The 15,538-nt window shown below is 37.4% G+C and overlaps 1 protein-coding gene across 4 annotated transcripts in view; it reads left to right on the top strand.

Annotated features, from left to right (window-relative positions):
* The window catches only part of LOC121426068 (ATP-dependent translocase ABCB1-like), a 46,099-nt gene that overhangs the window by 17,224 nt on the left and 13,337 nt on the right, over positions 1-15,538 (top strand). For all 4 annotated transcript variants that reach the window (XM_041622214.1, XM_041622213.1, XM_041622212.1 and 1 more), the window contains exons 6-16: positions 38-171; positions 1,322-1,496; positions 2,921-3,045; positions 3,764-3,880; positions 4,648-4,702; positions 4,900-5,013; positions 7,375-7,611; positions 8,524-8,727; positions 9,629-9,799; positions 10,669-10,897; positions 14,829-14,932. In XM_041622214.1, the coding sequence (XP_041478148.1) occupies positions 38-171; positions 1,322-1,496; positions 2,921-3,045; positions 3,764-3,880; positions 4,648-4,702; positions 4,900-5,013; positions 7,375-7,611; positions 8,524-8,727; positions 9,629-9,799; positions 10,669-10,897; positions 14,829-14,932 (1,665 nt within the window). The remainder of the gene's footprint in view (positions 1-37; positions 172-1,321; positions 1,497-2,920; positions 3,046-3,763; positions 3,881-4,647; positions 4,703-4,899; positions 5,014-7,374; positions 7,612-8,523; positions 8,728-9,628; positions 9,800-10,668; positions 10,898-14,828; positions 14,933-15,538) is intronic.

Below are 15,538 nucleotides of genomic sequence, written 5' to 3'. Positions count from 1 at the left end.
TGATGCCTTTCATTATTTTCTTCTTTCTTTTTTTCAGGTTGCCCTGTGGAACTTAGCAGCAGAGCGACAGATCCACAAAGTGAGGCTTCGGTTCTTTAACGCCATTCTCCGTCAGGAGATAGCCTGGTTTGATGTCCACAAGGGCGGTGAACTCAACACAAGGCTTGCAGAGTAAGTTAAATGCAATTCAGTTCCAATAAAAGCAATAATGTAAGGCAAAGTTCAGGCAAGCCAAGGTACAGAAAAGCAGTAGAACAAACAGATACATGTAGCAATACAAAAAATGGGTGGTCATAAAAACTTTAAGAGTTGTTGAGACTGTCATAAAAGAAAATGGCATTCTCATGTAAATGAGAAAGTACTGTTTTCTTTTTAGAATTTGCTTTATTTTACAAAAAATAGAGATAAGGTGAATTATTAAATATTTGTAGTTTGTGATGTAAATAATGATAATAATGATATGCAACATCTATATAGTGCTTGATACAATGTTTCTAAATGCTGCATACTACTATCCTGGCTTTAGAACAGCTTCTCTGATAGAGAACTTTAAAAAACATTCAATGAATTTCTTCCTACTGGGATCCATTTACTACACATGGGGACCATTTCATGAAAGTTGTTTACACTGACAAATTGCCTTTCCCGACAATTACTATTGTACTTAACAGTCAGAGGCTGGTGTTTTTCGGCCAATCAAAACCAAGGATTTTAGTCAGTGCTGACAACTTTTATGAAACATCCACCTGAGTGGAGAGTGGCAAATGTAGATAAGTGCCTTGCCAAAACTTGCCACAACACCTATTTCAAAGTGACTCGGGCATATTGGAAGTGTCGTTAGGTAGCAATTCTGACTCTCGACTCGTAAACAAAAAGGTTGCGTGTTTGAATCCCATCGTGACCTAGCATCCTTTGGCAGGGCATCAATCCATTCTTATTACTCTCCACCCAGGTGTTAAATGGGTCCCCTGTAGAATATGAAAGTCTAGTATGTATTAGGTGAGGAATTAAGTCTTGGAACTAGTGAGTACTGAAGTGTGGAGATTCAATATTTGCTTATCAGTGTTTTTTATGCCATGATATGGCAGAGCATGATGGAAAACCCTCTCAACCCAAATTGACCAGGATGATAGTGTATCTGTTTAGCGCTAACACTTCATGTTGTTTGCATGTGTAAAAGTGCTTTATAAAAATGGAATATTATATTTCAATTAATCCATGTTTTCCTTTAATATTTCCTTATTTCCATGTATGAAAACGCTATATAAAAATGGAGTATGATATATTATTATTATTAATCCGTATTTTCCTTATTGTACAGTGACATTGACAAGATCCGGAATGGCATTGGTGACAAGCTGGGCATCATGCTCCAGTATACAGCCACCTTCGTCTCTGGTATTACCATCGGATTCGTCAAGAGCTGGAAGCTGACTCTGGTCATCCTGGCTGTCTCTGCTATACTCATTGTACCCTTGGTTGGTGCTACAGGAGTGGTAGGTAGCGACTTCTTAAACTCGGTGTACACTAGACAATCCGTTGCGATCCCCAATTTTCAAATAACTAGATATCATATGATATGAACATTCCAGTTGTGAAGACCAAAGATCAAAGCTCTAAAAAGTGTTATGAATAATAAAAGTAACATTGCAGTATATTTTGAGCCTCCCTGTAGGAATTTATTGTGAATGGTTTTTTTTTAGTCATTTGATTTCTATTGATAAATTACATGTAGAATGCCTGCAAACATGCTAAGAAGATATTATTTTCTGGTAAAAAATTAAAATAAATATTGTAAAAAGATTAATGATTGTTCTTCACTGCAATGGCTTAGCTTGGCTCCCACCTGAGTTTTAAGCTGCGTATTGCTATGTTAGATGAAAACATCAATACGCAACGCAGCTAGCAAGGCATACTACGCAGCAAACTATTTGATTTCAATCACACTTTTGAGCTTGCATGCAGTAAAGCCAGGTAAGGCCAGCTGAATCAAGGTACATCACGGTAAATTGTTGTTGCTCGTACTTGTGCGTCCTTGCTCATTTTTGTTCATCGCCACTTGTCTTTGCTCATATTGATTTTGGTTGTATTTATAGTCGGGGATATTTGAAAAAAATGTCTACCGAACTATAACACAACGCCTGTTTCATCACCTTGTGTTGTTGCATTTGGCTGCAATCGTCTGAACTCAGGCAATATGCAGCTGAAAGCAAGTCTAAAAGGCAAGGGTATAAGTTAGGCTTTATAAGAGTACAGAACAAAACATTGAACCCTGGTGGATGCAGTGTTGTCATAAGGCAGTTCAGGGCCCTGTCTTACAATGAGTTGCAATTGATCCTATCAATCGCAACTACGGAAAGCCAGCAATGTCAACATATTAAATGCATGTTTATTTTTTTTTTAAATATAGATATGAATGTATATCCATGAATTCATTGATTTCTTGACAATTTGGTGTGATCTCCTTTGCTTACAAAAGACATTTTGCAAATTTCTTGTAGAAAAAAATTATGACACTGATGGATTTCCATAGAGTTACGATTGATTGGATCAATCGTAACTCTTTTTGTAAGATGGGGCCCAGGGCCCCCCTGTCTTACAAAGAGTTGCAATTGATCCGATACAACACAACTACGGAAAGCCAGCATGTTTGTTTAAATTTTTTTTTCTCTAGAAATGTTGTACACTCATACATTCATTGTTTTCTTGACAATTCAGTATGCTTCTTGTTTACAATTGTGCAAATTTCCTGTAGGAAAATGAAATCATTGATTGATTTCAGTATGGTTGAGGTTGATTGGATCAGTCACATCTCTTTGTAAGACTAGGCGCCAGTCTTGAGATGGCTCTGTTCAAAGTGACTGTGACTTTAATTCTGCTTTTCTTTTATTTGCCCCGTGATTATCCTCCACCCCTGTAGATCATCCAAAAGATGACCAAGCAAGCCTTGGATGCCTACGCTAAGGCTGGGGCCATTGCCGACGAGGTTTTCTCAAGTATAAGAACCGTGGTTGCCTTCGGTGGCGAGGAAAAAGAAGTTGTCCGGTAAGAATTCTTGTTTACTTTATCTGTTTTTAGTTGGTAAGTAGTTGCTCTTTACGCTAATTCCTGCGGACATTTTGAATTATAGTGATTACCGATTTGTGTGCAATTTCGGAAACAATTTGCAATGTTGGGAATGGTAATTTTCCTAGGAATGCTAGCATTGATTCCCATAACTGTAGCTGATATCTGAAGCTTTTCATAGAAAGACTTGTTAGATGTTTTTTTGATAGTTACCATAGTAACATAGAAGGAAAATTGATAAAAGTGACAAATGTTGATGAAATGCTCTCCTGGATGTCACTCAAGAATATTCAATGGGCATGAACAATATTTCATTTACTGGGGTCTACCCTGTTGATGTGTGTCTGGACGGGTTTTTAGTCCGGACAGTTCAACAATTTCAGAAACTTTGTGATCAATGTTTTGAATTGAATGGAATTGATTGAATTTCACAGTGATTTAAACAAAAAGTGTACAAATCAGTATGTGTATAAACATTGAAAAATCAGTATATAATTGGTTGGTTGAAAGTAGCAGACAATATTACAAAGCACATATATTCACAATTACTTTAGCTATTCAATGCACAAATTTTGAATAAATACAAAGCAAAAGATGGTGTTTTATGTTCTTAAGTGTCCTATTGTTTGACCCCCATCCTGAAATTTTTATTGTGATATTAATCTACCCCTTAAGCTTATTTTTTTGTTACTAACAGATACGGCAAGAACTTGGATCAAGCTAAATCGAAGACCATCAAGAAGGATGTGTTCACACTCCTCGCGCAGGGCTTCCTATTCTTCTCAATGTTCTCCAGCTATGCCATTGCCTTCTGGTGAGAATGCACCCATTCAAACAATGCTCACCCTGGGAGCATTTCATGAGTAATTTTGTGATTGATTTTCACTATCTATGTGTTATAAGCTACTGAAATACTTGCCTCTCATTGGCTCAGAGTGAAATTGTCTGTGAAAATCACTGACTGCTTATGTTATGAAATACTCCCCCTTTATGTGTTTCGTCTTGCTTACATGTACATTGACTTTTGTTGAAGTTAAGGCATTGATTGACATTGATATGATTTTTTTTTTATTCGAGTTTGAAAGTTTGAGTTGTAACCTGTGTATGAGATGTGTTGTAAAAATGGAGACCTCAAAACATTGCACCTGAAAATCATTATGTACTGCTTCAAAAGGTGAAAATGTACGAGTGACCTGACAATTTTCTTCCTGAAAAATTCCCAAATATTTTATTTCTGACACTACAAGGGTTGCATAATACTTTCCCTGTGACTCCATGTCCTGGATCGAAATATTTCATTCATTGAATTCTTCCAGTGCCAAGGTTTTGAACTTTCAAAGGGTTTACTTAAACTTGAACAAGCATGTTTGTCAAATGGCCACTTTTTCCTAAACAGTCACTTCCAAAATGATCTGATGATCTGATCTACAGAGTCATTGCTATGTATACACTTTAGATATCAGGTATTGGTAATGAAAAGTGTCAATAATGTAGTATGTTAATACAAAAATATGTGTAGAGTGTGAATTTGATTGTTGATCTCTAATTCAACAGATATTTTCATTATTTTTTAATGTACAGGTACGGCACAGTCCTTTATTTAGATGGTGAGATCACCCCTGGAGACATTCTTACGGTAAGTCAACAACTCATCAAACTCTTGGTCTACCAACTTAGCCAACCTTGTCTACTATATGTCAGCCAATCAAAACCATGAATAGTACTCAGATCTGACAACTTTTCAAAGATGTACATGTTTCTAATTTGGAAAAAGCACAACCATTGACGTCAATGCCAATTCACTAACTAAAACCTTATCTGTTCTCCATGCAGACCTTCCTTGCTGTGCTCTTTGGTGCTTTTGCTGTCGGCCAAGCGGGACCAAATTTTGGAGACTTCACCACGGCCAGGGCTGCAGCGTCTACCATCTGGGAAGTCATCGATCAGGTTAGAAAAATCTTTAATTTTTTTATATCTTCTTACCCCCTCCATATTCTCTCCACTTTGTGTTGTTTTGTTAAGCTTAGGTTTCTAGTTCTATATAGTAAATAAAAAAAGTTGTGATAGAATATTCTTAATGCCAATGCCACTCAGCAACACCTCATTTCTTATTATCTGAGGCAATGATGTAGAAAGTCCATGCATCTGACGCATTGGTCGGAATCCTTTTATCCGGTACCTAGCAGCACGCAATGCATGCAAGGACTCTGTTGGACAGGACCAACCAAAGTTGCAAGTGTCTAGTTTTTCAGTTTGGTTTATTTTCATTTCAACTCAAGTCAATTTAACAGTAAAAGAAATCATTACAAAGATGTTAATGAATATACAAGTATATACAGTATGACAATATGAAATAGATAAATAAATATTTACAATAGTACCTAAACAATAAAATCATATTAATAATGATATTTACAATGAACTACATGTAGATATTCATGATAATAATAACTGTAGAATATTCATGATAAAGCATTTTGCATAGAACTATTTATCTCTACTATAATAATAACTGTAGAATATTCATGATAAAGCATTTTGCATAGAACTATTTATCTCTACTATTTAAATAAATGTTGAGGAAATGGAGGGCTCTACTAAAAAGCAGGGCTTGTTGAGTGTGGATTCTCCAAAGAATAAGTTGCTACTAAGGTGTTCTTAACCCTATCTAGGGGGGGGGCCTCGGAGGCCCCCCCTCAACAAATCGCGCAATATTTTCGCCGTGCAAATTTTTTTGACCGCGCCGCTCGCTGACAATTTACTTTCAAGTCTTGCGCAACTTTTGAGACCAATTTTGCGTCACCCGGGTACGTGGTTCTGAAATTACGCAACATTATGTAAGTGCATGTCAGACCAAAATTTGCTCCAAAACGTGATTTCGTGTACAAAGTCAAAGCAAATTGTGTTTTCAACCAAAATTCATAAATGTATGATTATTTTTAGTTTTCTGGTCTAAATGTATTCATTTTATGCTTTTTATGATCACAGAAGAGTCCCCAACAAATTTCATTGAAAAAACAATGAAAAACAAAAGATCAAAAAAACAAAGAAATACATAAGAAATTGCAAAAAACAATATAATACATAAGTAAATGATTTGATATCACAATTTTTTTCATGTACACTTGCTAAGGACACCACAAAGAGTTTCTATACCAAAAATTAGTACATTTGGAGCTTTATTTAAGGAGTTAGAGGGAAAAGTATGATTTTGCATACTAATTACGCATAAATTAGCATAATCACTTAATAGCGATTCGCATGAAATAAATTACTATACAATCTTGTAGATTATGTCCGAGGCAACCCGCGTGCCAATTTTCGGCGCGATCGCGCGGTTGACGGCCGAGATCTTAGGGGGGGCCTGGGAGGCCCCCTCCCCCGGCAATAGGAACTCCCAAAATACCCCGGCCTAGATAGGGTTAAAGGTCAAGTCCACCTCAGAAAATTTTTGATTTGAATCAATAGAGAAAAATCAGACAAGCACAATGCTGAAAATTTCATCAAAATCGCATGTAAAATAAGAAAGTTATGACATTTCAAAGTTTTGCTTATTTTCAACAAAATAGTTATACGAACGAGCCAGTTACATCCAAATGAGAGAGAGTCGATGATGTCACTCACTGTTTCTTTTGTTTTTTATTGTTTGAATTATACAATATTTCAATTTTTACGAATTTGACGACTAGGACCTCCTTGCCTGAAGCACAAAATGTTAAAATAATGGAATTCCACGTGTTCAGGGAGGAATGAAACTTCATTTCACATGACAATGATGAGAAAATCAAAATATTTCATATTTCATATAATAAAATACAAAAGAAAAAGTGAGTGAGTGATGTCATCAACTCTCTCATTTGGATGTAACTGGCTCGTTCATATAACTATTTTGTTGAAAATAAGCGAAACTTTAAAATGCCATAACTTTTTTATTCTACATCCGATTTTGATGAAATTTTCAGTGTTATGCTTGTTGAATTTTTCTCTTTTTATTCAAATCAAGTTTTTGTTGGGGTGGACTTGTCCTTTAAAAATGCAAGACCTACAAATGCTTCTTGCACCCAATGCGCAAACAACTTGAGAAGGTTACCTGGGCTTGATAGTGTAAACTGGAGCTTAGGTTACTTAGGGCATCCAGCTCTTTTTGGCTACAAGTCTAATTCGGGGTGCGATTTTTTTTAGAAGAAATACTGCAACAATCAGTAGGATTTTTGATAAACTAAGGCCCAGGAAACTTCTTGTGTTTTTTCATCAAAAGATTATCGATTTAAAAAAGAATGAAACTCGTCTATGTCTTTCTCCCCCTAGGTTCCTACCATCGATTGCTTCTCGAACGACGGGAAGAAACCAGAAAAAATAACCGGTCAGGTGACGTTCGAAGGCGTCCACTTCTCTTACCCATCCAGAGCATCTGTCAAGGTGCTCAACGGCGTCAACTTGAAGGTGGACGTTGGAAAGACCGTTGCCATGGTTGGCAGCAGCGGGTGTGGGAAGAGTACCTGTATTCAGCTCATCCAGAGGTTCTACGATGTAGCTGATGGAAGCGTAAGTACCGGATTAGAATGAAACAACCTTGAAAATTTCAAAGCTAAACAAAAACCTATGTTTTCTAGAAAATCTGTGACTTATTTTTGGAGTCTGTGCCTGTGATGTTTTTCATGGATAAATGGTGCTATACAAATGCTGTTTGTCATCATCATATCATCATCACCACCATATCATCATCACAATCATCATATCACCATAGTCATCATAATCATCACAATCATCATCATATCATCATCATCACCACCATATCATCATCTTCATCATCATCACTACCATCGTCCCCATCATCATCTAATCTCAGACCCCCACAGCATTCTGGAAAGAGAGCCTATCTACAGAACTTGCAATTCTTGTTGCTAATCCATGGCTATTGGCTAGATATTGCAAAGTTTCTTTTTATTCATCTTTATGTCATCGGGAGATTTTTTTTTTTTTTTTTGCTTATCATGTTGTTTGAAAATGAAATGAATAAGTAATGTACATGTAATTGTGATTTGCTATTCACTACCATGTTGTTCGTATAAAGTCACATGAATCAGAAATGAAGATCTTCAAGATTAAGTTAGTTAATAGTTCTCATTTTCTGTCGTCCATGTGACTCTACTTATCATGTAGCTTGTATTTGTTCTTTATATTTTTCATGCAATTTGATTCAATTTACTTGAAGCCATGGCGTAATTTCCTTCTGCAAGAAATTTATCCACATCCTGCCACTCTTGACCCAGGTGAGGTGAATGGGTAACCGGTAGGAAGAAATTCCTTGAATGCTCGAGCGCCCGATCAAGGTAGCCATGCTAAAGCCGGGGTAATAATAATAGCAGGGCCCGCTGGGAAAACAGTTTTCGGAACTGAAGTGGCTACCCTGGGTAAATATGCCGTTAATATTATTATTATTATTATTACCTCCAGGTCAAGATTGACGGCATCGACATCCGTGACCTCAACGTGAGCTGGCTTCGAGACCACATCGGTGTCGTCAGCCAGGAGCCAGTCCTGTTTGCCACCACCATCGAGGAGAACATCCGCTACGGGCGTCTTGATGTCACCCATGACCAGATAGAGATGGCCGCCAAGGAAGCCAACGCCCATGACTTCATCTCCAAGCTTCCAGAGGTAAGCTCCAAAAAATGATAGCCTTGTCGTCAGTGCAAGGTTCCCACAGTCATGGAAAATCCTGGAAAAATTTGCGGTCATGGAAAGTCAGGGAATTTGAAAAATTTGTGAAGTCATGGAAACGTCATGGAATTGCAATTACCTCTTGGCTGTGGTAGCTTTCCAGTTTGTTGTGTCTCGCAAGTCTCATACTCTGTGATCATACTCTGCTATTATAATTGGTGTTCATGATTTCCATTTTCCCCAGTTTTGTGACATCCCAAATTCTACGTAACTCCTGTAACGCCATGGGAAGTCATGGAAAGCAGCACTTTAGTCAAGGAAAAGTCGTAGAATTCTGTTTTCAAATTTTTTCCGGGAACCCTGTCCGTGCTTGGCAATATTTTATGCCGAAATAACACAATATTGAAAAACTATTGACAAGTATATGTACAGTGGCACTCAAAAGTTCATGAAACCCACCAGAAAATGAACATATTCAAAGTGTTCAAGTTCTGCCATGTATACTTAATTATGAAGTCAAGTAATGAAATTTTATTACATTCATTATAGTTAGTTTCTCTGGGTTTGCCAAACATTATAGTGTTGTTGTCTGCATTCAACCCTCAACATGAAGGAGTACATGTTTTGGTGGGTTTCACTTTACTTTGAGCACAACTGTATGTCACAATCCTAAAAATAATAATAATAGCCAATTTTTATACATGTATAGCACTTTTCCCAGAATGACTCAAAGCGCCATTGGTCATTGGATTCATTTCAATCCCGCATGAAAAATGCACAATTTCTACTCCCTGGGGAGCATTTCTTGCATTCATGGCAGCATCATTATGGCATTGGCAAATCCTACCAATGGTTGGGAAGTATACTGTAACATCCCCCCATACTTCATCCTCTTTAGGGTTACTCAACGTTGGTTGGGGAACGAGGAGCCCAGCTCTCCGGAGGTCAGAAGCAGAGGATCGCCATCGCGAGGGCGCTGGTCAGGAACCCAACCATCCTCCTACTAGATGAAGCCACCTCGGCTCTGGACACGGAGAGCGAGGCCACGGTGCAGGCTGCCCTGGAAAAGGTAAGAGCTCCTTGGTCCATCAGGGATGTGAGAGTCAAGTACTTTGGCTGACTTTAGCTATTTTTTGGCATTGATTTTCAGCCTATTGTAGCTTTCCTCTGCACAAAAGTATGGGAGGTCTTCGTATTTTAGCTTTTTTCGACTCTCTTCGGCTCTTTTCAGCTCTTTATTTATTTATGATCACTCACAACCCATGATCTATATGTTGCCCTCTTTGTAAGGACAAGTCCACCCCAACAATAAGTTGATTTGAATAAGAAGAGAAAAATCGAACAAGCATAACACTGAATAATTCATCAGAATCGAATGTAAAATAAGAAAGTTATGACATTTTAAACTTTTGCTTAATTACACAAAACAGTTACATGTACATGCATATCCTGGCTGGTATGCAAATGAGGAGACAAGTTCAGTGTTGACCTATTGGTGTTGATGTTCGGTCAATTTTAACAAGAGTATAAAACACCAAACATAAAATGAAGATGGTCCTGAAAAGTCGCTCACTAGTTTTTGAGATGTCAATAATGTGATCTGGATCAGTTTTGCAAACTCAGAATAGATTTTGGAGCTAGGGGAAGAAATCCAAATTCCAACACCAATGCCAACACCAGACTTGAAATCACCCATTGTAATTCATTTAATCCAGGTGAGGTGAATGGGGACTTATTAGGACTCCTTGAATAAGAAAAATACAGTTTGTTTCAAAATCAGGTCATAGACCATTCATAAAGTATGCAGTAAGTAGCCTTCAAATGCAGATAGAGTCAATGCTGACGATGGTTCTTGCTTATCAAATAAATACATGTACCAATATGGTGGAGAAGTCAGTTCACCCTCACTGCCATTTCCATTGCTTGCTTTACATGTAGGCCCAGCATGGTCGAACAACCATCGTCATCGCTCACCGTCTCTCTACGATCGTCAACTCGGACCTCATCTGCGCCTTCAACGAGGGTGTGATCGCTGAGCAGGGCACCCACGGTGAGCTGATGAAGAATGAGGGCGGTGTTTATCACACTCTCGTCATGAAGCAAGGCATGAAAGAAAACGAGGATAAGAAGGAGATTCCGTTGGAGGATGACGATGAAGAAGAAGAAGGTGAGACTACTATCAACATACACGTGCATGCATTACATTTTATTTTATTGAATTTATAGTATTGTGTTTGTTGATTTATAATGATAAAAATGATACATGTTAACAATATTAACACTACATGTACATGTATGTTGAAAGACAGTGATGGTTTTCTGTTTGAGGTGATGGTGAGAATAAAGATGATGATGATGATGATGATGATGGTGATGATGAAGATGATAATGAAGATGATGATGATGTTCATGATAATGATGATGATCATCATTATTACGAACATCATCATCATCATCATCATTATTGATGATGATGATGACATATGGTAATGACATACATGTATGATGATGATGAGGATGAGGAGTAGGATTGTGATTGTGATGGAAATGGTCTCGATGATGAGTAGGAAGAAGAAGACAATGGAGATGACATTTGATGATGGTGAATTTAATGATGTAAATGACAATAATCATGACGATACATCAATATTATTCAATTTTATTAACCATTTCATGAAAGGCAAGCTGTAATCACCACATGTGAGGTTGTAATAGTGTTAAGGTTTTCAATATCAAATCATTGATTAAAGAAATCCTTCCATATGCGAATTTCCAATAATTGCAAATTAAAAAGTAATTAACCCATGTCTTTCTCTGATATCACCAAATGTAATAATTACCAGGAAATGTCATTTTCATACCTAGATTTACAATAACCATGACAAAAATGATTGAACGCTTTCCAAACATGTCCCTTCTCCCTGGCCCCATAGTATTTGCCTTTACTCCTTTTAATACCATTGCTTAAGGGTTAACTTTCTTGTATTCCTTCATACTTTTACCCAATGCAACACAAAGTGGTCATAACAAGACGGCCACCTAGTTCTTTAAGAAAAAGAATAAGTGAAGAGGAGGGTAAGTTTCTTCCAGTTTAATCAATACCACAAATTGTTCAAGCTGACACAGACGGAAAACCGTAGCCTACCTTACGATTAGTCCACAATCCACTTGTTGAACAAAGCACATTTTTCATACTTTAAAGAAAAAATATGTACACTTAGAATTTCTGTTTATTTTAGTTAGTTAGTTAACAGTAGTTTAGTTGGAAAGAATAAATGTAGCTCGTATTTTGGCACCTCTAGTCTTGTCATTCTGAAAGTCAGTCATAGGGAACTTATGTAGTCATTATTGTGCAAAATCTTATGTGCATGTTTGAGATTAAAATAACCTTGTACAAGGGTCAGCTTTGGTGGATCTAGCTTGATTACATGTAGATACAACACTGTAGAGGAGCCCATTATTGAACACAGGCAGTGTGGCCCTCAGAATGGTATTGTACATGTATGTAACGTGGGTCGCGTAACTCAAAGGACAGCTATTAATCGTACGCTTTATTTTCACGACTGATTGTACATTGTAGTCAATGCAATCAATCATAATAAAAAGTTCTATGATGATTGCTATTAAACCATCGGTTGTACCCATGGTTTATGCAGATTTACTGTATAAATTACGCTTTTTAATACCGGGTATATAAAAAATGTCAAGTGCTGATGCACTCTTTTGTCAGTGCGCCAAATTGATTCCTGTTGCCATGGTTAGGTATGCTATTTTATTCATGAGTGCACTATTTGAAGAGTTGACTCATTAATTCAAAACAGTGGAGTCAGGAATAAAATAGTGTGAATAACCATGGCAACAGGCGTCAACTTGGCGCACAACGACAAAAGCGCGCATCAGCATTGGATACTTTTTTATTATACGCATATAATACCTGAGCATAAACCATGGGTTCCACCGATAGTTTAAAAAAACCTTTGCGAATTTCGGCCACCAAGACTCACGCGTTGGGAGTGAGACTCAGTCCTTTGCGACTCTTGCCTATCTCTCTTTCTCATGCCTGTATCACCGCCTATGATTCCCGAACATGATACATATGCTTTGCCTTTAGTCTCATGCCGAGTCACAGAAAATCTGCCTCTTAGCTGGTCTTTTAACTTGGTATTCCTCTATGGATACCTGTGGATCCCTCTTTGGTACCTTGTCCAAAGCCAGGGCCTTGTCTTTTGTGCCCCCGTATTACAAAGAGTTACATTATCGATTATTCCAATCAACCTTATTAAAAGTATATAGATAGAACTCCATCAATGTCATAATATTTTCTTCAGGAAGTTTGAAAGCAAAGAGTAGCATACTGAATTGTCAAGAAAACAGTGAATGTACATGTCTGTATGAATATCGTGTACATCATTTCTAGAACATATTTTGAAGAAACATGTATTTTATTAGATCAATCATAACTCTTTGTAAGATGGGGCCCTGAAGTGGCCTTGCATTACATGTACCAGTCCTCACATTTCACTACAGACAAAGAAATTGGGAACGCAGGAATGGCGCAATGAGAAGACACGTACATTTATGTGTGCCTTATAGAGTGGGATTCCTGTTTAGATACGGCAAAGACTTTTGTCAAGGTACCTATAAAAAAGCTGTTTGTTTTTGTAGCGACGAGCGACTTCACAAACAACTGGTGATCCTTTCTTAATTTCTTAATTGAATTGACTTTGATGATCAGTTTGCTAGTATCATTTACCACACATTACATATGTGCACACCAGCAATTACACTGTAAACATGACTCAAGAGTCAATACAAGTACACCCCTGGGCTTCAATTGGAAATAATACATGTACCCTGATCAAAATTCAGATTTTGTTTTAACACATTTTATTCAAAATGTCAGAATTAATTTGTTATGTATTTATGTAGAGAAGCAAGCATAGTTATATATATCTCATTTTATTTTGTTGACACAACCTTCCTTTTTCGTTTTTTGCATGTATCATATTGAGTAGTTAGATGTTGTTCTTGAAATTGCAGACAAAAAGGTGTTTACCTTTTACAGTACATGTACAGTGTACGTATGTCCATTATGGAATTTTCAAAATTCATAATTTGTTAATTTCGGTTATATGATTTCCTTAATATAGATATGTGTATTAATTTTTGTATCCCTTCTTTATTCATTTATAAATTTGTTTTTTGTTTTTTATCTGCGAGTCCTGGCTCTCTCTTATTTTTGTTATTTCATCATTGCTTTATGTGCTGATGAAAATTTGAAAAGTGCTTTGAGTGTTTAATGTACATGTAAACTCTCTATTTCTTTGCGATTTCAATTTTTTTGGTGTAATCATATCTTTAATATATATTTAAGATTTATCATATCTTTTTCTTGATGTGCAATTCACATGTCAATCATTATTTGGAAGAGAGAGAGGGTCTTTCTACAGATTCATTTTAGTTAGATTCAATTTTTTTGTTCACCTCTGTAGAGCTACAGAGTCAGTAATGTGGATTATATCCAAGTACATGTATAATCCAGCATTCCAATATGTGGTGATCATTTAAAAAGAATAAATTCTCCTTTGTGCATGTAGATCTACATGTATATGTTTGTGGAAGTTTATTTTATTACTTCTATTTTTTTTCTTTAAAATAATGTCCTTGCTGCTTTGAACACATACATGTATATTTTGTGAATTGTGATTGCATATTAGAAAGCTGCGAAACGAGGGTTTATATCCCAAAATTTTTAGCCCATTTGACGCTTGAAAAATATTTTTGAGATAAAACAGATATTTTTCATTCATGGTTGAGATTCTTATCAAAATTGATTTTCTTGTAAAATCACAAAATCATCCACTAAAAGTCTCAAACCCTGTAAATTGTATTGATTTTCTTGCATCGACAGTGGGATCGCAATGCTTTCCAGTAAAAATAAGAAATAAATCAGCTTAAAATGAAATTACAATTGAATTTGATTCATATAATCAAGTTTAAAACTTTTGACATTAAGTCTTGATAATGAGAAAATTTCGAAATATATTAAGGCGGATTAAAAAATTTATTTGGGTATTTTTTTTCTTTTTCCTTCAAAGATGATGTCAAGGGTGCAAAGGTGTACAGAGCTGGGTCTGGAAAGAAACTGTCACGTAATCTATCACGCACACAGTCACAGATGTCAGGAGATGATGAAAAGGAGGTAGGTAACCTGATGGATAGATGGGTGGATAGGTGGGTGGGTGGATAGATGGATGGATGGATGGATGGATGGATGGATGGATGGATGGATGGATAGATAGATAGATGGGTAGCTATATGGGTGGCTAGATGGGTGGGTGGATGGATGGTTGGATGGATGGATGGTTTGAAGGATGGATGGATGGATGGGTGGGTGGATGGATGGATGGATGGATGGATGGGTGGGTGGATGAATGGATGGATGGATGGGTGGGTGGATGGATGGGTGGGTGGATGGATGGATGGGTGGGTGGATGGATGGATGGGTGGGTGGATGGATGGATGGGTGGGTGGGTGGATGGATGGGTGGGTGGATGGATGGATGGTAGGGTGGATGGATGGATGGGTGGGTGGATGGATGGATGGGTGGGTGGGTGGATGGATGGGTGGGTGGGCGGTTAGGCTGATGGTTGGGTGGGTGGATGGATGGATTGATGGATGGGTGGGTGGATGGATAGATGGATGGGTGGGTGGATGGATGGATGGGTGGGTGGGCGGTTAGGCTGATGGTTGGGTGGGTGGATGGATGGATTGATGGATGGGTGGGTGGATGGATGGGTGGATGGAT

The sequence above is a fragment of the Lytechinus variegatus genome, chromosome 13, assembly GCF_018143015.1.
Source record: "Lytechinus variegatus isolate NC3 chromosome 13, Lvar_3.0, whole genome shotgun sequence".
NCBI classification, from domain to species: Eukaryota; Metazoa; Echinodermata; class Echinoidea; order Temnopleuroida; family Toxopneustidae; genus Lytechinus; species Lytechinus variegatus.
This window is presented reverse-complemented; position numbering and strand designations above follow the sequence as displayed.